The sequence below is a fragment of the Poromitra crassiceps genome (assembly GCF_964638095.1).
Source record: "Poromitra crassiceps genome assembly, chromosome: 2".
NCBI classification, from domain to species: domain Eukaryota; kingdom Metazoa; phylum Chordata; class Actinopteri; order Beryciformes; family Melamphaidae; genus Poromitra; species Poromitra crassiceps.
In genome coordinates, this window is record NC_139624.1 from 86482998 (window position 1) to 86503509 (window position 20512).

The window sequence follows — 20512 nt, forward strand, 5'->3', positions numbered from 1 at the left end:
CTCTGCTTTGCTGGGAGCAGAGCAGCTTCATAAACACGTCTTTTTAAAGTGTTCTCTGCTTTGCTGGGAGCAGAGCAGCTTCATAAACACGTCTTTTTAAAGTGTTCTCTGCTTTGCTGGGAGCAAAGCAGCTTCATAGAGACGTCTTTTTAAAGTGTTCTCTGCTTTGCTGGGAGCAGAGCAGCTTCATAAACACGTCTTTTTAAAGTGTTCTCTGCTTTGCTGGGAGCAAAGCAGCTTCATAGAGATGTCTTTTTAAAGTGTTCTCTGCTGGGAGCAAAGCAGCTTCATAGAGACGTCTTTTTAAAGTGTTCTCTGCTGGGAGCAAAGCAGCTTCATAGAGACGTCTTTTTAAAGTGTTCTCTGCTTTGCTGGGAGCAAAGCAGCTTCATAGAGACGTCTTTTTAAAGTGTTCTCTGCTTTGCTGGGAGCAGAGCAGCTTCATAAACACGTCTTTTTAAAGTGTTCTCTGCTTTGCTGGGAGCAAAGCAGCTTCATAGAGACGTCTTTTTAAAGTGTTCTCTGCTGGGAGCAAAGCAGCTTCATAGAGACGTCTTTTTAAAGTGTTCTCTGCTGGGAGCAAAGCAGCTTCATAGAGACGTCTTTTTAAAGTGTTCTCTGCTGGGAGCAAAGCAGCTTCATAGAGACGTCTTTTTAAAGTGTTCTCTGCTGGGAGCAAAGCAGCTTCATAGAGATGTCTTTTTAAAGTGTTCTCTGCTGGGAGCAAAGCAGCTTCATAGAGACGTCTTTTTAAAGTGTTCTCTGCTGGGAGCAAAGCAGCTTCATAGAGACGTCTTTTTAAAGTGTTCTCTGCTGGGAGCAAAGCAGCTTCATAGAGACGTCTTTTTAAAGTGTTCTCTGCTTTGCTGGGAGCAGAGCAGCTTCATAGAGACATCTTTTTAAAGTGTTCTCTGCTTTGCTGGGTGTAGAGCAGCTTCATAGAGACGTCTTTTTAAAGTGTTCTCTGCTTTGCTGGGAGCAGAGCAGCTTCATAGAGACGTCTTTTTAAAGTGTTCTCTGCTTTGCTGGGTGCAGAGCAGCTTCATAAACACGTCTTTTTAAAGTGTTCTCTGCTGGGAGCAAAGCAGCTTCATAGAGACGTCTTTTTAAAGTGTCCCCGAGTTTGCACCTTTTCAGCCAACGATAAAAGGTGAGGAAACAGCAGAACATGTCTGCCGGAAGGTGTCTGGCTGAACTCTGCCCTGAGTAAACAAAGCTGGCTTGAGAATGGCGCTCTTGGCCGTGGAGCATAATGTGGCTGCAGCCATGGACAAAGCTTCACTGAAAGGATACAACATGAGAATGATCTCCAGTGCTGCCTGGGCCACGCCAAACGTGGACAAGGTGGTGTTCCCGAGGCCTCGATCCTGGAAGATGGTGATACGAAGGGGAAAATGGGTTATTCAACATCATCGCACATATCAATCTTATATAAACACATCACAAATAAAAAAGAAATGAAAATGGGAAATGACAGCACTGCAGGCAATTCTGCACACACATGCAATTACAGAAATCCTGCAAAGTAAGTACTCAGTGCATGAAGAATTTCCCCACTTGAGACAGACAGAATCAAATTGGCTAAGTAATGAATGGAACAAGATGAAAGAGGCTCTTTTCAAATCACTGTCGATCATACAATATGTGAACAGGTGTTCAAACAAAAACGGCACATTGCGTACGGTAAGAAGAGGGTGTACAGGCTGAAAGCGTGCCAATAACATAAAAACAACAAAACAAATACTTCAGCAAATACACTCCCCAACCCCCCCCCCCCCCCCCCCCCCCCCGCAGCCCTTTTGAAACTGGAGCAGGGAAAACACATACATCTCTACATACACCGCACATACCGAGCGTCTGTGTTGTCAAATGATAAATATTTGCTTTTGTCGGACTTGGCACCAGCGCTGTTTAGAATAGCCATACTGTTATCAAAAGGATCAGTGTTCGGTATAGGGCATCTACAGTGCTATATAGTTTCATATGGGCAAGTAAGACGTAACCATTTCCACACAACACACATCACAGATGACACTGGACTGCTACTTTACAATGTATACACATTGTTAATAGGAGGAGCAAAAGAGCAAGAGGGGAGAAAAAGGAAAGGCTGGCAGGTTGTTTCATGCCTTTTTATGCAACTGTCATCTGTGGGAGCTTACTGCAGAGCCCCGCCCCTCTCCTCTCTCTCTCTCTCCTTCTCTCTCTCTCAGGGAATTAGCAGACAGCATCTGATGTCATTTATTAATGGAGGGAGGGAGGGAAGGAGGGAGGGAGGGAGGGCACGCATTGAGATTGTGTGTGTGTGCACCCGTGAATGCGCGTGCGCGTGCGGGATAGCTAGCTTTCACATTACGCCTCCTTTCAACTCTCCTTTCCCTTTACTCCTATTCATTCCAATGGCAGGAAGGGTGGTGGTGGTGGAGGGTGCGTCCGTGAGGGTGTGTGTGTGTGTGTGTGTGTGCATGTGTGTGTGTGTGTTTGTCGGGGGTGGGGGAAGGTGTGGGGCATGTGTGGGTCTGTGAAGGGGATTGGTCTTTGCTGCCTGCCTGCCGCGGCTAATTCAGCAGACGCACGGTTGCTGTTTGTTGCTTCTAGGATTAGCGCCTTGCAACACCTGTGCTGTGGGTGAGGTCGTCAGCTGGCGCGCGCACGCACGCACACACACACGCACACACACACACACACACACACACCTCAATCCACAACCATATCCAGAGTCCTGTCCTTTGCCACACTTTGATGTATATAGGGTAATTTTAATGGAAGATAATAACCACCCAAATAATGATGGATTAAACCCGTCTTTTTTTTCTTCCTGTAGGTGCACACTGACAGGAAGGAACAACAGGTCATCAGCCACAAGTTCAGAGGTCATGGCAAATTTGTGTGCATGAGGGAAAGTTTGTATGCACTATTATGCAAGTGTGTGTGCATATTCAGGGTTCAACATAAAAAAATGGCCCGCTGGCCCGGGGCCAGTAAAAGTTGATGCTGGGCAAGTTGATTGTGATGGCCAGAGTGCGTTTCAGAAGATGTCGTCATTTTTTTCAAGATGCCCCCTCATACACTGAAACTACTAATTACTCAGACTTCAGTGTTTCCCCTTGATTTTTGCTTCTGCTCATAGTTCAGGGGGAAAACACGCACACAGCCGTTATTATTATCCTATAGTAAATGAATGATTATAGAAATATTATAGGCAACGAGCAGTGTCCGTGTTCTTCTGTCCCTCTGTCCACGACATTTCAGCAGTGCCTTGAAACACTGGTTCTACAAGAAGTTTAGCCTACCAAGTGAGACCATTTAAACCAAAAACATACAACCTAATTATTTTGAACATATTTGTGAGCATGGTATGTCATGATCTTTCCGTGGCAGCCCACCACAGTAGATACAGACATCTACATCTATACACTGCATTAATTTACTGATTCAATATGTGCCTAATTTAATATTTTGCATATATGTGTAATATGTCAACATTACATATCCATAACTAAAGGAAAACAAAAAGGGAACAGTTTAAAGGGAAAATTGTGGGGGGCGGATTATTTATATTTTTTGCCTGCTGGGCCAGTGATAATAGACAAGGGGCCAGTAAAACAATGATCTACTGGCCAAAGTCAGCCAGTGGGGAAGAAAATATGAGGTTAAAGCTGGTATTTAGTGAGAAGAATATCACAGTCCAGTTGCAGCTTAATTGTCCACTTTGCAAGATACAGTGTCAAGTGTGGTGGCGACCATGGAGAAGGGCCTGCAGTAACTCTTTTATTGGTGCCTCTTAGTGCCTGTTCATCAAGCTGTAAACCAGCATGTCCTTTGACAGAAGCAGCTCCACTCCCCCACCTCCAACACCTCCTTTCCCCTGTCGTTTCCACAGCTCCCCTGCATCCTCAGCCTTCTCCACCTCCCTCCTGCTCTCTCTCTCTTCATCTCTCCTCCCTCCTCCTCAGTCTTCTCCACCTCCCTCCTGCTCTCTCTCTCTCTTCATCTCTCCTCCCTCCTCCTCAGTCTTCTCCACCTCCCTCCTGCTCTCTCTCTCTCTTCATCTCTCCTCCCTCCTCCTCAGTCTTCTCCACCTCCCTCCTGCTCTCTCTCTCTCTTCATCTCTCCTCCCTCCTCCTCAGTCTTCTCCACCTCCCTCCTGCTCTCTCTCTCTCTCTTCATCTCTCCTCCCTCCTCCTCAGTCTTCTCCACCTCCCTCCTGCTCTCTCTCTCTCTTCATCTCTCCTCCCTCCTCCTCAGTCTTCTCCACCTCCCTCCTGCTCTCTCTCTCTCTTCATCTCTCCTCCCTCCTCCTCAGTCTTCTCCACCTCCCTCCTGCTCTCTCTCTCTCTTCATCTCTCCTCCCTCCTCCTCAGTCTTCTCCACCTCCCTCCTGCTCTCTCTCTCTCTTCATCTCTCCTCCCTCCTCCTCAGCCTTCTCCACCTCCCTCCTGCTCTCTCTCTTCATCTCTCCTCCCTCCTCCTCAGTCTTCTCCACCTCCCTCCTGCTCTCTCTCTCTCTTCATCTCTTCTCCCTCCTCCTCAGCCTTCTCCACCTCCCTCCTGCTCTCTCTCTTCATCTCTCCTCCCTCCTCCTCAGTCTTCTCCACCTCCCTCCTGCTCTCTCTCTCTCTTCATCTCTCCTCCCTCCTCCTCAGCCTTCTCCACCTCCCTCCTGCTCTCTCTCTTCATCTCTCCTCCCTCCTCCTCAGTCTTCTCCACCTCCCTCCTGCTCTCTCTTTCTCTTCATCTCTCCTCCCTCCTCCTCAGCCTTCTCCACCTCCCTCCTGCTCTCTCTCTCTCTTCATCTCTCCTCCCTCCTCCTCAGCCTTCTCCACCTCCCTCCTGCTCTCTCTTCATCTCTCCTCCCTCCTCCTCAGTCTTCTCCACCTCCCTCCTGCTCTCTCTCTCTCTTCATCTCTCCTCCCTCCTCCTCAGTCTTCTCCTCCTCCCTCCTGCTCTCTCTCTTCATCTCTCCTCCCTCCTCCTCAGCCTTCTCCACCTCCCTCCTGCTCTCTCTCTCTCTTCATCTCTCCTCCCTCCTCCTCAGTCTTCTCCACCTCCCTCCTGCTCTCTCTCTTCATCTCTCCTCCCTCCTCCTCAGTCTTCTCCTCCTCCCTCCTGCTCTCTCTCTTCATCTCTCCTCCCTCCTCCTCAGCCTTCTCCACCTCCCTCCTGCTCTCTCTCTCTTCATCTCTCCTCCCTCCTGCTCTCTCTCTCTCTTCATCTCTCCTCCCTCCTCCTCAGTCTTCTCCACCTCCCTCCTGCTCTCTCTCTCTTCATCTCTCCTCCCTCCTCCTCCCTCCTGCTCTCTCTCTCTTCATCTCTCCTCCCTCCACCTCAGTCTTCTCCACCTCCCTCCTGCTCTCTCTCTCTTCATCTCTCCTCCCTCCTCCTCAGTTTCTCCACCTCCCTCCTGCTCTCTCTCTCTTCATCTCTCCTCCCTCCTCCTCAGTCTTCTCCACCTCCCTCCTGCTCTCTCTCTCTTCATCTCTCCTCCCTCCACCTCAGTCTTCTCCACCTCCCTCCTGCTCTCTCTCTCTTCATCTCTCCTCCCTCCTCCTCAGTTTCTCCACCTCCCTCCTGCTCTCTCTCTCTTCATCTCTCCTCCCTCCACCTCAGTCTTCTCCACCTCCCTCCTGCTCTCTCTCTCTTCATCTCTCCTCCCTCCACCTCCCTCCTGCTCTCTCTCCTCATCTCTCCTCCTCAGCCTTCTCCACCTCCCTCCTGCTCTCTCTCTCTTCATCTCTCCTCCCTCCTCCTCAGTCTTCTCCACCTCCCTCCTGCTCTCTTTCTCTTCATCTCTCCTCCCTCCACCTCAGTCTTCTCCACCTCCCTCCTGCTCTCTCTTCATCTCTCCTCCCTCCTCCTCAGTTTCTCCACCTCCCTCCTGCTCTCTCTCTCTTCATCTCTCCTCCCTCCTCCTCAGTCTTCTCCACCTCCCTCCTGCTCTCTCTCTCTTCATCTCTGCTCCCTCCTCCTCCCTCCTGCTCTCTCTCTCTTCATCTCTCCTCCCTCCTCCTCAGTCTTCTCCACCTCCCTCCTGCTCTCTCTCTCTTCATCTCTGCTCCCTCCTCCTCCCTCCTGCTCTCTCTCTCTTCATCTCTCCTCCCTCCTGCTCTCTCTCTCTTCATCTCTCCTCCCTCCTCCTCAGCCTTCTCGACCTCCCTCCTGCTCTCTCTCTCTCCATCTCTCCTCCCTCCTCCACCTCCCTCGTGGGCTCTGTGAAGCTGAGTGGCGGCACTGCTCAGTATGCTAAGGGTATGTGTTGGGATGCTTAGTAGGGAGGGAACACAAACATTGACAGGGCACTTCCATTGTGCTCCCCCTCCCATCAGCATATCGGGGGCCTCAATTGACTTTCCCACAGTCTGAGCCTCCTTTCTCCGGCAGTACCTTCTCCAGGCGTTAACCCCCCACTTTCTTCCCTCTGCCCCCTTCTCCCACCCTCAGCTCTATGACAAAATGCACAGACAGCGTATGTAGAGCTGGGTAAAAAGAAAAATCTATATATCGATATCAAAACGATATTCATTTGAAGGAACTGATATTGGGTGCTTGAGGCTTTAACTCCCAGTTCTTAGCGCAACGAGATCTCGTAAACATCTGTAAACATTAATATTTTTAATAATGCACCAGGTTAGGGGGTTGTTCCTTGATATATCCATATCAAATTGGAAATCGAATTGGGACCTTTTGTATCGGAATCGTATGGGGAAATCAGTGGGGATATGTATGTATAACGTATGTGTAACTTTCAGGGCATTTCTGTGATGGAGGGTGCAGATTTTGAGAGCTGGGGCGCGGGTAAGGGGGGGGCAGCTAGATGGATATCATATCAGTATTGATCGTCTTTGAGGACAACACCCCCCCCCTCTCTCACTCCTTGTAGTGCTCTGAGATCAGAGGTGTGGCATCCATCCAGCTCAACAAATGCATAAACCATTTAGTGGGGCCACACTGTCAGGGAGGACAGCTTCAAGCTGCATGACAAGTGTAATTTGGGGGATTTTCTGCGACGCGTCATGCCAAAGAAAATATCCCTCCCCGATAAAATAATTGGAATGTCGAGGGCAGCTCAGTCAGTTGCCGGCGAGACGTGAAATGAATTGAGGGGAGAAATAGGATACATTATGTTGCCCCCTCTCAGACAAGAATGCAACCACAAAACACACACGCTGACGCACACATGCAAGCGCACGCACGCACGCACGCACGCACGCACGCACACACGCACGCACACGCGCACCTCTGTCACTGCAGATGAGATGAGATAAGGAGAGCTTGAAACACATTGCATGTTAGGCAGAGATGAGAATCTCAGAGCAGTTCCACAGTAAGAGCCCTTCACCTGGCCTGAGCAGTTCCACAGTAAGAGCCCTTCACCTGGCCTGAGCAGTTCCACAGTAAGAGCCCTTCACCTGGCCTGAGCAGTTCCACAGTAAGAGCCCTTCACCTGGCCTGAGCAGTTCCACAGTAAGAGCCCTTCACCTGGCCTGAGCAGTTCCACAGTAAGAGCCCTTCACCTGGCCTGAGCAGTTCCACAGTAAGAGCCCTTCACCTGGCCTGAGCAGTTCCACAGTAAGAGCCCTTCACCTGGCCTGAGCAGTTCCACAGTAAGAGCCCTTCACCTGGCCTGAGCAGTTCCACAGTAAGAGCCCTTCACCTGGCCTGAGCAGTTCCACAGTAAGAGCCCTTCACCTGGCCTGGCCTCCACAGTAAGAGCCCTTCACCTGGCCTGAGCAGTTCCACAGTAAGAGCCCTTCACCTGGCCTGAGCAGTTCCACAGTAAGAGCCCTTCACCTGGCCTGGCCTCCACAGTAAGAGCCCTTCACCTGGCCTGAGCAGTTCCACAGTAAGAGCCCTTCACCTGGCCTGAGCAGTTCCACAGTAAGAGCCCTTCACCTGGCCTGGCCTCCACAGTAAGAGCCCTTCACCTGGCCTGGCCTCCACAGTAAGAGCCCTTCACCTGGCCTGAGCAGTTCCACAGTAAGAGCCCTTCACCTGGCCTGGCCTCCACAGTAAGAGCCCTTCACCTGGCCTGAGCAGTTCCACAGTAAGAGCCCTTCACCTGGCCTGGCAGTTCCACAGTAAGAGCCCTTCACCTGGCCTGAGCAGTTCCACAGTAAGAGCCCTTCACCTGGCCTGGCCGGCGCGTTGCAGCAGCTTATTTGCCCGCCGTGGACTTCAGACACGTAGCGCGCTCATTTCATCTGCACGCTGCTGTGAAATGACTTTCAATGAGCGTCCCAAACAAAAGCAGGGGGACGAGGTTGGGGCCCGATTAACATCTGGCTGGGCCTTTTCTTCCGACATGCACCTGAGCATATCCGGAATTTGATTTATGTCCCCGCCGGGAACATGGCAGGTCTGATAGGCGAGCTCAGTTTACATTCTGGGCGTGTGTGTTTGTGTGTTGGAGGGTAAAAATGTCCTCCAGCTGGAGCGTTTGACCAGTAGACTTACTGCGGATCCCTTGGGCATGGCAGTCTCATCCACGAGAAGGTAGAGAATATTCAATGCCACCATCAGAACTGAGATTGTCTACAGATAGAGGAGAAACATTTATTTACAAATGGTATAACTACTAAAAAATAAAATCACACGCTAGTAGGGGTGTAACAGTTCACAAAATTCCCGGTTAGGTTCGATACGACACAGTGGTGTCACGGTTCGGTTTTCCATACAGCAAAAAAGTAGGAATGCCAGAGAAATTTCCTTGATTTAAATTTTTCGAATGTATTTTCTTTTGTTTCATTTATTTTATTATTTTCACAGAAATATTTACTTTATCTCAATTTACGACAATTTCTTTTTAACATGTTTTGCCTTTTTCGTCTCAGTTTTAGTTTACCGTGATATCCTTGTAGAAGGCTTCCACTGTTCAACAGTGAAAGACCCATAAATACTGTATATATGAATATGTGTATTGTTATACCCCTACACGCTAGTGATCAGAAACCTCCGTGTATCAAGAATCAGGCTAAAATCAGACTGTGGGTGTTCCACTGATCCGCATACAGCATGCTAATGTGTAATAACCATCTTGTGATTGTACAGTGGTGCAACATTTAGCCTGTGAAAACCTGAACAATGTGAGGGTTGTGTGATACACCTGCCGTGCTTCTCGCACATGGCCTTCCTGCTTTATCCAAATGTGATCACGCAGCATAAATAGGATTGCTACGCTATAATCTCTCCAAAATCACAGTTGTTGTAGGTGGCTATTGAGCATTTTCTTAAACACCTATTAAATGAAAGTACATTCCCACCCAGAAGCTTGGTATACAGTGAGAGGATGGGGCTTGCGGTGCACTGTGTTAGTCCCTATGGCCACCAGCCAGGCTGTGTACGCCATGGGTAAACACTATGAGCTTAATGATAGGTCAGTCTCAGCACCCACCGTTCCTGTGAGCAGTATCAGCATCACTATGGGATACAGCAAGTTCTTCTCCCAGCCTGATGCTTTCTTTCTCCTCTCTGACGAAGTCAGCAAAACAGCAAGACAAGATTCATTCATGTAAAGAAAGACAGAAGATTAAATCTCTGTAATCAATCATGAGGTAATTTCCATCTACACAAACATTCAAACATTGGTGAATTAATATATTGATCAAAGGCAGTTACTGAAACCTCAAGCCTTCAGGCTTCATTTATACAGTTTGTACAACTTGGTTCAGTAAAACATATCGTGAGTGTGTGGACCAAAGACAATCTCCCATCTCATCGCTCCCCCCTCCAGGTAATATGGATTTCACAACCTTCATAAATTATGCTCTTCCTCTTTAATTAGTCTAGCTTATCATTGCCATAGTCAGTGAAAACAATAATAAAACGTACATAAAAAGAAACGCAACAAAATTAATATTATGATTTATATTTTTGCCTGGGTGGGGGGGGGGAAGACATACTAATAATGTGCCTTCTGGGCCAGGTGAATCGATTTCGAGTTTATATCATCATTTTTCAAATCCCTCTTAATTAAATAGTACTGTACATCCATCATGTTTAAGACCATTTGTACTTTGTTTTCTGTTAGACATACAGTGCCCTGCCAGTGTACATAGCTGGCCTCAAGTCTTTGCCTCCTTGACTTTCTTTCTCTATTCCCAACCTTGCTAGCTCGCCCTGTTCTCGGAGCGCACCCTCCCCGCCTGCCTCCCCGCCTGCCCCACAAGTTTGCCAAGTGCACTTTATATGCACCATCCTTCTAAATTAATGACATCACTAAAAGGCTGGCTACAATATAAAGTTTGCATCTTGTCCAATATCCTAAGTGCCTTTGCCCTCCTCCCCCTCCCTGCTCCCCAAAAGGCTCGGGCATAGTGTGCACACTGCACCTCATTTATAATACCCTCAAATGAATGGAGAATTATCAGGCAGTTTTGGTCCACGTCCAAATTAAGAAATTAAGGCAGTGGGGGAAAAGGGCCTGCCTGTCAGCAATATCTAAAAAGCTAACATCTTGGCATATATTTCCATGGCGATTCAAGGTCCTAAGAGAAAATATATCAGGCTTGTCACATAATACAAATGCTTACCCAATTTATTTCTCTGATTCCTAATGTTGTCCAGTTCTTTGTTCAGTTGGTGAGCAGAGCCTCCCCGAGTAAAAGCATGTGTGGATGATCCTGCAGGGAGAAATCATTGAAAGGTCTTATCCAGTCTTTTACTTTCAGTGACATGACCAGTTGTTGTCTTAACACTTAACACACACTCAAGCACCACTTATTTGCCTAACATGTGCCAGACATCTGCCAGACCACCTTCAGAAGCACGTTGCTTCAGTTGGAAAACATGATCAAAATATCATCACAAGGGCAACATGTCTTAATGTTCACTACAAGTGGACCCCAATCATTGTGGTGGATATACATCTCCAGTATTTTCAGTCACCTTTCATTATGTCAAACACTTTTTCAGGAAAAGGAGAAGATGCTGTCCCTAATGCTACAATTAAGAGCATGTTAACTTCTCGCTGTATTTGTCTTACCTCAGCATATGGCATTTGACTTATCTTTATTAAGAAACCCCATCAAAACAGGTAATCCTGCTCAGAACATAACAATGTGATCTCAAACAAGTAAAAATAATCTCCTGTGTCAGGAGCTGTCTAGCACATGCCACAACTGGTTGAGCGGGTTGGAGAAGACAGCAAGGGATTCTCCAGGAAAACCACAAGGCCAGCTCATTTAAGGCTAATTTATCTGTTTTACTCTGTTTTCCTTCCAGGCTTGACGCACTAGCGTAGAGGCCCCTCGGAGCCAAAGTGGAAGAGTATCCATTTGCATGCCCTGGGGTGATTGGCAGATCAAGACCAATTAGTTCAGTGTTACACCGTTACTAGCGTGCAATAAAAATACCATCTTTCATCTTTGTTACAGGAGTGAAGGACCAATCACTTTGATCAAACCTTTCTCTCCCCCTCTGTTATTATGACACGCCCTGTCTGGATGGGTTGAAGTAGGCAAAACGAGAGAGAGAGAAAGACAGGCAGAGGGAGTTAACAGCCTTGTCTGTGCCCTCGCAGATACCTGTCCCAGGATCTAAGCAGGGGAAAGTTTGAACCCTCCGAGCAAACGCAGTCACAACACAACAGGAAATGTCACGGGCAGTTCAACAGAGACGAGCTGAGCCGCGCGCTCCCTCAGGGGAGCCAAATCTGCTCAGCCTCGAGCAAGCTAATCTATCACCTATCTCCGGAACATATCCAAACACGGCCTTACTCGTCACCCAGGACAGATAAATCATTGATCCAATAAATATCACGTTCTTGATAGCCATTAGCCATGAATAATAGGATGATCTAACTAAATACAAAGAACAATATCATCACTTGTTTAAAGAAGGAAGAGGGGGGGGGGGGCATTGAGAATTTGAACCGCAGTGTGGAAACTGACATCACTTGGATCGGAAGTTAAATGGATATTTCTTACTCTGTTGCTGGCAGCATCAAGTGAAAGACTGACTGAGTTACAGCAAGGTACTGTAGAGATGCTGAGTGAGGCTAGAATAATTCAACGTATCCTCTCCAACCTTCACCACAGTCCAACAATTACGTCATCCACAATTATGCTAAACACCATGCTGAGACAACAGAGGCACTGGCAAGGTCATTGTGCCGCATAGCATCTGCCCAGCCAAGCCAAGACTGACAGCAGCACAGCAGATCAGGGTCTGGAGAGGGCAGTGTGAACAAGTGCGTGTGTGTGTCTCTCTGTGTGTGTGTGTGTGTGTGTGTGTGTGTGTGTGTGTGTGTGTGTGTGTGTTTGTCAGGGTTCCCACACCTTCTTAAACATCAAATTCAAAGACATTTCAAGGACTTTCCAGGCCCAATTCCCTCAAATTCAAGGACCCAACATGGCATAGCTTGAGATGCGGATCAAGGTTAGTTCAACTTACAACACTGAGAATTTTATAATGAGAACTAGCGGGCTTTACAGAAGCTCACAGACAATGATTCAAATTAGAGAGACTTAAGTTAATGTGTGAATACTTCTCAACTACATGTGTTACATGTTAAGTAAAACAAAATCTAAATTTCTTGCTCAAAATAAAATGTATATAAATTAATTCACGCACTTTCAATGATCCATGTCGATTTTCAAAAACGCTGCAAGGCCTTCATTTTTCCCCCTTCTCAAATTCACAAACTTTCAAGGAGCCATGGGAGCTGCAGCATACTCCAGATACTAGTTTGGATACCTAATTACATATTGCAATTATACACCTTTTGCATCAACAGTGTGAATTCTTTGAGGTGAGCTCTACTGGATTGAGATCTGGGGGCTGCGTAGGCCACTGGAGTGAACTAAAGTAGCAGTCATGTCTCTGGAACCATCTTCAGACGATGCGTGCTTTGTGATATGGTGTATTATCCTGCTGGAAGACTATGTGTTTTCTTTTTTCTGATTTCCACCCATTATCGCCCCAATTGTACTTGGCCAATTTCCCCCTACTGCTGCACCACCCCCTCTGCCGATCTGGGGAGAGCCGTAGACTAGCACCATGCTTCCTCCGACACATGCACAGTTGCCAGCCACTTCTTTTAACCTGACAGCGCAGAGCTTCACCGGCAGGACGTAGCATGTGGGAGCATCACACAATTCCCACCAGTTCCCTTCCGCCCCGAACAGGCGACCAGGACACATACCCTTAATCCGGCTTCCCACCCGGCACAGACACAGCCGATTGTGCCTGTATAGACGCCCAACCAAGCCGGAGGTAACACAGGGTCATGAACCTGCGACCCTTGTGTTGGTAGGCAGGGAATCTACCACTACACTACCCAGACGCCTGATGTGTGCTTTGTGATATGGTGTATTATCCTGCTGGACTGATTCATTTGAAACATAAAGGGATGCACTTGGTCAGTATGTGGCCTAATGTAACCCAAGGAAAAAACATTCCCTACACTTTCACACCACCAGCCTCCTGCTGATATCAGGCAGAATGGATCCAGGGATTCATGTTGACTAGAGTTGTAACAATTATCCTATACATAATCAGTGGGGAAAGGTCAGCTGTGCAAAATATACATATTCAAATTTAAAGGCCACTGAGTGTATATTTTAAGCCAATTGCTTTATTGGATTCAGGATAGCATAGCACAGCACAGCGCACACACAGTAAGAAGTTCCAGGAAGGATGGGAGGATGACACGTGTAACACTTACACAAGTCACCCACATCTTTCATGTTACACCTGGTAGGCGCCTTACCCTGCTCAGCTACCAGGATTTCCTACCTACTGAATTTATACAGTCACTTTTCCTTGCTGTCCAATAACAAACTAGAAGTGCGCTCAGAGTGCACAAACCTGCCAAGGCTAACGGTCCACCACGCCCTTCGGACCGACTCTACGACCTGCCTATCTCTCTAGCTATGGCCCCTTTTCCCTAGTCCCTGTCCTGACCATGCCCCTCCCACCACCCACATACATCTAGCCACTCCCCTACCCACGCCTCAAACCACGACTCTCTATGACCTTACTATCCCTAGCCTAGCTATGGCCCATTTTCCCTAGCCACACCCCATTCCTGGCCACGCCCTCTCCCACCACCCAGATACACCTAGCCACTAGCCACTCCCAGCTACGGCCCCTTTTCCCTAGCCCCGCCCCCTTCCTTGACCCGACCCAGATCCACTCCAAAATGTAATGGGTTACACCCTTCCACCAAGTTTCATGAAAATCAGCCGAGTAGTTTTTCCGTAATCCTGCTAACAGACAAACAGCACCGAAAACATAACCTCCTTGGCAGAGGTAACCTAGAACAAATAATAATTGACAATTTCGGCCTCAGTACATACGCTTATTTCCCCATGTGTGTTAAGCATGGGCAGCTTATCTGATAGTGCCACTGCGTGTGTCCCAGCATTTCACATATTGAGTTCACTATTTCATACATACCCCTGACAGAGTAAACAAACAAACAGGAGCAGTCAGCCAGATGAAGGCAGGAACTGTCTGCTGATCTGCAACTAAAAACCTGAATCCACTAAGTCATTACAAATGTAAATTGCACGGAAAGGGAAGGCGGATGGAGGGAGCAGAAGTGTAAATAAACATAGATACAGCAACTGATGTGGCTCAATAGTCCAAATCTGCAAACACAAACAGAGTAATGGGATAAGGCTAATCTGCTGGACGCAGAGTGGATGCCTCTGGACTGTGTCCTGTGAACTATTCCTGAACTGCTTCCTACTCCAGGCTCTCAGGAGATCTACCCTCCAGTTTCACCTATGTGTGAGGGTGTGAGTACATGCGTGTGTGCTCGTACATGTGCATATTATGTATTTAAACACACACACACACACACACACACACACACACACACACACACACACATTCTTGACATGCCTGATATGCGCAAGTTTTAAGCTTCCACCAATCAACATACTCCTTTCACCCCCTAATACCCACCCACTTTAACATGCAAACATGGGAGTCCAGCTTGGCCTCAGTGCACCGGCAGAGATGTTGAACCACTGTTATTGTTTTTCGCCTCACAGTGACTTGTAAAGATCAAACACTCTTGGAGATGATAAGGAACAGATTACAATTATCCTATCACGCCGTTCAAAGCGGAGGAGTTTGGCGTGCGCTCTAGGAAACCATACGCTTTGGTGACAGTCTATGGAGGTGGCCGGCGTAGCGTTCAAAAACACGCGTTATCAGGGAAGCATCTCCTTTACCTCCCTGGTTTGAAAGGACGCTCATCCTCTTCATTTACTCGCATCTGTACACTTGGCTGTGTGCTTGAGTTAATATTAAAGTACGTTTTGGCCCAAATACTTCCTGCTTTGTGACATTATTCGGCGTCAAAGAAGGAATTTGGGAACACAGGGGGCGGCAGATGAAAAGGAAATGCAGGTTGAAAAATAACATTTTCTCAAACTCGGCCTCTTAAGATTTGCCCATTGAGCTGAAGTCCGGAGAGCAGAAAGCTCCTGGTCTCTTCTCAGCAGTCACTTAACCTGTGAACATCCACAGCACCAAGCCAAAGCCTTTTTTAAAGACACTTCAATCAATTACATCCTATTACCCAGGCCACCATTCTAGGCCTGTGATCAAATGAGACAATCATCTGGCCAGCAGTGACAGTGCCTTTAAATGGACCTTTAAAAACCTCCCCAACATCAAATATGGCCCCCCGCTATGGCAGTTGCCTTGCCCTTTAGCAGCAAGGTCTGAGAGCAAGACAGAGGTAGAGAAAGGCCTAGTATCAACTGTGTGGGTTTTTCCTGTGTGTGTGTGTTTGTGTGTGTGTGTGTGTGTGTGTGTGTGTGTGTGTGTGTGTGTGTGTGCATGCACACGCGTGTGCATGACATGTGTGTGCCTGGCTGATTTGTCAATGCTAATTGATTCCAGTGTGCCGCGCTCCATCACACCCAACAGGGCACTCACCCCCCCCCCCCCCCCCCCCCCTATAATGTGCCAACACGTCTCCCACAGACGTACCGTTTAATCTCCTCTGAAGGGCTTCCTCTTGCAAATGGATGCAGTAAATCTGCTCATCCAGGTCCTCCAGGATCTGAGGGGGAGGGAGGAGAGGGAGAAGAGATGAAATGGTTTATAATTAGGCCCAAAGTGGGACTGGAGAGATGGCAGATGGGAGGATGAGTTGGTGACGTATTTGTAGTCCTCTGTTGTGCATGTAAATTGGTGACTAAGACAGACATCTTTCACAATGGAGGAGCACAGTGACTTGAAGTCTGCTGTGTCAAACCACAACTCTGTAGACTTTCAGAGAAACACAAGTTTTCAAATGTAGAATAAGTCCTCAAAATGTCACTGAACAATTTTTTTTTTAACGACTGACAAAATTATTTTTAAAACACTCAAAATCTAATCTCAATAATTACTCACTGTTGGCTTCACTAGTAACTGGCCCATGACAGTGAACATCCTAGACAGTCCCACAGGAGTACACACTAGATAGGAGACAAAAAAGCAACATGAACATTAGTTTGATTATTTCACTGCAATAATCTATTGCTGCAATACGTAACTCGAGTGTGGTATTTTAACACCCAAACAGAAGCTTCAGTGTGTATGGCACTGTCACTGAACTAGAAGACATACTTAGCAAAAGCAGCCCCCCCATCAGGGATATACAGGAGTAGAGGTACGGTAGGTAGAATTCCCAGAGATCTAGGCGAAGAGACAAAATACAATATTACACAGAATATTATGAAGAGTCGGAAATCCAATAAGAGAGTTAGAGAAACGTCTAAAGACATAAAGACATACCATAGAGCGACTCCATACTGGCTGCATCATTGTCAATGAGTGCTGATGCCACCCACACTATGCCCAGGATGAGCAAAGCCAGCAGGAAGAGCATCACAAAGGTCTCTAGGATACGCGCCCTTATGCCCTGTGTGTGTGTGGGGGGGGGGGGGACACACGTGCAAACATAAGAAAGAAATCAACCTTAGAATACATGCTAGCAGCCCCCCCCCCCCCATCCCCATCCTGCCTCACTCATATTAAACAGCATTACCTCCATTCACAGCACACAAACATGACATAAACGCTCCCACGGATTCCTGTGTAAAACAGCTCTTTTATACACACATATTGCGGTCTATAAAGTGGGTCTAACCGGGGGAGGGGGCGGAGGGCTGGTGGTGGCAGAGGTGAAATTAAAAAGGGGAGGGGGGGGGGGGGGTTAGCTACTGTCTGCGATCGAGAGCAGGCCTCCCATCTGGGGCCGATTAGGAGGTCCCTTAACACGGCCGTGTCCCGGGCCGCGCAGACGAGAGGGTTTTGGGGTAATTTGGGTTTTCCGGGTCACAAACCGCTGAGTGGTTAATAAAGTCCTCCTCTACCTGTTCACACAGATTCCATTTCCCCCCTGCTGGAGAGCCTTGTCGTCTAGCACTGTAAGATAGATAGGCGTTCTCGTACACATGTCAGGCAGGTTACCAGGCACGAGCTAACAAGGGCTCTCTGCATTGGTTAAATTGGGTACATATGAGCAATTTGTTGCCAGCTAACATAATGGCTGTGCGGTTGCTGGTCAGTATTTGCTAACAGATACATGAAGGAGGTCTCTCTTTGAAAGCCCCCCTTTTATACACGAAGACCTCTTTTATTGGATGGAAATGGTTTTAGTCCTGCAGATGAACTCAGACAGGGCTCAGGTTTCATACAATTCATAATAGATGTTAGCTCCGCAGCACAACTAGTGTATAAATCCTTGTACGACTGTCATCCATAGTAGTGGTTTTTGGCTTGTGACCCCTCAAAACAAATCAATACCTACTCTACGCAACCCCATCACATCACATGCATCATCAACATGCAGAGTGCTGAACAGTTCAAACAAATGATTATCCCATCCCATAAATCATCTCACAACCACCCAAAACTATATTGAGAGCCCCGTAATCTGTCATAAAACAGACAGAATTAGTAATACTAATGGACAGATTTACAGTAGATTTCTGTCCGTTGGGCTGTTTTGGAACGTCACCGATCTGGCATTCAGAACAGTACGACTCCTCGACAATTTTTTATTGATTTAAATTTTAACATACAGAGAGAAAAACATAACCAAAAACATCTACAAAAAAACACACAAAATACAAAATATATACATAACACAAACAAATTCACTCATAACCCCCCTCCCCCCCACATCCATCAACCCACACATATATTGGCTCACAGTAGCAAAGAAAAGAAAAAAGAACAGAAAAAAGAAGCTAGCTATCATGGAGAAGCCCATGCCCTGCCCCCACGCACGGCTTCAATAAATGAATTCCAGGACGTAATATTTTCTACTTTAGCGCCATGCATACCGGCCACCGACATCTCCATGCCAGCCAGGTCCCCAACTCAAGATACCCATTGTTCCAAAGCCAGAGTATGAGGCGCCATCCATCTCTGAGCTACCTTTTCTTTTGCGGCAGTAAGGCCCAGCAACAGCCAACAGCCGTGGCCTTAGGGGTCCAGACCCCCAGGTTGAGAACCACTGATCCAAAGCATCATCACCTGTCATCATTTGCATGATCATTTTGGTCACTGAACAGCAGTCCTGACTCCTACAGCTTAAGAAAACCCCCTTCTCATTTACTCCATAAATATATGATCACATTTATTTTCAAAAGATAGCACCTCAAGCACAGGGGTCACAGGAATAGTTTGTCACATAGTTTGTAACGGCAGGACACTATGACTCAGACCATTGCATTCCCTTACTGCTGACTAGTTGTAATGTTAGTGATCTAAGAATTTAAGCTTATTCTCCTATTCATCATCAGTCACCCTGCACGAGAACGTCAGCCAAAAGCCTCAAATGTAAAGCAGCAAAAATCTGTAGCATCCGTTTGCTATTATTGCTGCGCCCTCACTTGTTCTATACTTGCCTCTCACCTCCTCTTACAGCATTATTCTGGAGGAGCCTCAGTGATTGTAGAATTTTCTAGCACAGCAGAAAAGAAAGTGGGCAGGGTCTGGAGTGCCCCAGTGTGGCCACAGTGGACACTGCAGCCACTTGACAGGTAATGTAAAAAAGGGGGTGAGCAGGACTTGAACACACAGTACCTTAATTCAGCACGGATGTGCTGCCCATAAAAACATATTATTAGAAAAATGTTATGGGGGCGGGGGGTTATATACAGTACAAATTAGATAGAAACATTGTAGTGATAACATCTGAGGGAACCATGGAGGCATATAGGTTGCTATGCCATTACCAATAAATCCCTAATAGCAATACAGAAAGCAAAATATAGCCTAAATTCTGAAATCTGACCCAGACTGAATTGACTGCCTCGTGCTCTTTTGTACTCTAGTCTCTAGCACACCATGAGTGCATGAGATGGATGCTGCAATCCAGCATCTCACAGCTCGGCTCAACTGGGCAGTGGGGAAAACTCAACACCACTGAATAAAATGAGGGTGAAAGGAGGAGGGGGGGATGGCGACTGAGAGAGAGAAATAAAGAGAAAGAGAATGGCGGAGGAGAGGAGTCGACGTCTGAGCGCATCTTGTTCCCCGGAGGTGAAAGAGGTGAGAGAGGAATGCTTTCAGGGACTTCAGCCATGTCCCACAGGCACTCTCTTAAGGATGCATGGGGACGAGCGGGACCCACAGGCAGGACGTGCGCCCGCTCGAGCGAGCCGGTCCACCTTAACAAGCTGTCCATGCCATGCTGAAGGTGTATTCCCTTTAGACTAGGTCTCTCAATCATTTATAAGACTCAAATCATTACCCATTCAGATCATTTAGGGCAAAGGCAATGCTTGTCACCTCCCTTACTATCATCCCTGGCTGCTGCCCTGATGGAAGAACAATCCACTGTGTCAGACAGAGAAACAGCACTCTGAACTGAACGGCCTGATTCATGCATTCCACCCCTCTCAATGCATGACCTTGCACATCTGAAAGATTCTAGCTGCTTGTCTTCCCAAGAAAAGAAAAGATCAATGGACACCTTTGTTCAAACAGTGTGAAATAATTAAGGTTTAAAAATAGGCAAATCAAACCAAGCTATCATAATTGCATCAAACATCAAACTGTCTCCTCTGGTTAAGGAAGGGAGAGAAAAAAAAGAATTGAAAAAAAAAAAAAGACCTGTGCCATGGCATCCAGAGCGCCCGCTGAAAGTTTCTATTCTTGCCATTCTAAATGTGTAACTACCTCTAAATATAGCAGCTCTGAAATATTCAGCATCCCCTGATCCTCACACCCACATAGAGTGTGAGGCTAGTTAACTGCAGCTAGGCTAGTACAAGACTGGACTGATCCTCACACCCACATGGAGTGTGGGGCTAGTTAACTGCAGCTAGGCATGTACAAGACTGATCCTCACACCCACATAGAGTGTGGGGCTAGTTAACTGCAGCTAGGCTAGTACAAGACTGGACTGATCCTCACACCCACATGGAGTGTGGGGCTAGTTAACTGCAGCTAGGCTAGTACAAGACTGGACTGATCCTCACACCCACATGGAGTGTGGGGCTAGTTAACTGCAGCTAGGCTAGTACAAGACTGGACTGATCCTCACACCCAC

At 47.3% G+C, this 20512-nt stretch overlaps 1 protein-coding gene across 1 annotated transcript in view; it reads right to left on the reverse strand.

Annotated features, from left to right (window-relative positions):
- lmbr1 (limb development membrane protein 1) overlaps positions 1 to 20512 on the reverse strand; it is a 51196-nt gene that overhangs the window by 16125 nt on the left and 14559 nt on the right. Inside the window, exons 6-13 of the mRNA XM_083655772.1 lie at positions 16741 to 16867; positions 16573 to 16641; positions 16357 to 16421; positions 15949 to 16021; positions 10530 to 10619; positions 9392 to 9468; positions 8455 to 8532; positions 1294 to 1367 (exon numbers count right to left, since the gene is read on the reverse strand). Of these exons, the coding sequence (XP_083511898.1) occupies positions 1294 to 1367; positions 8455 to 8532; positions 9392 to 9468; positions 10530 to 10619; positions 15949 to 16021; positions 16357 to 16421; positions 16573 to 16641; positions 16741 to 16867 (653 nt within the window). The remainder of the gene's footprint in view (positions 1 to 1293; positions 1368 to 8454; positions 8533 to 9391; positions 9469 to 10529; positions 10620 to 15948; positions 16022 to 16356; positions 16422 to 16572; positions 16642 to 16740; positions 16868 to 20512) is intronic.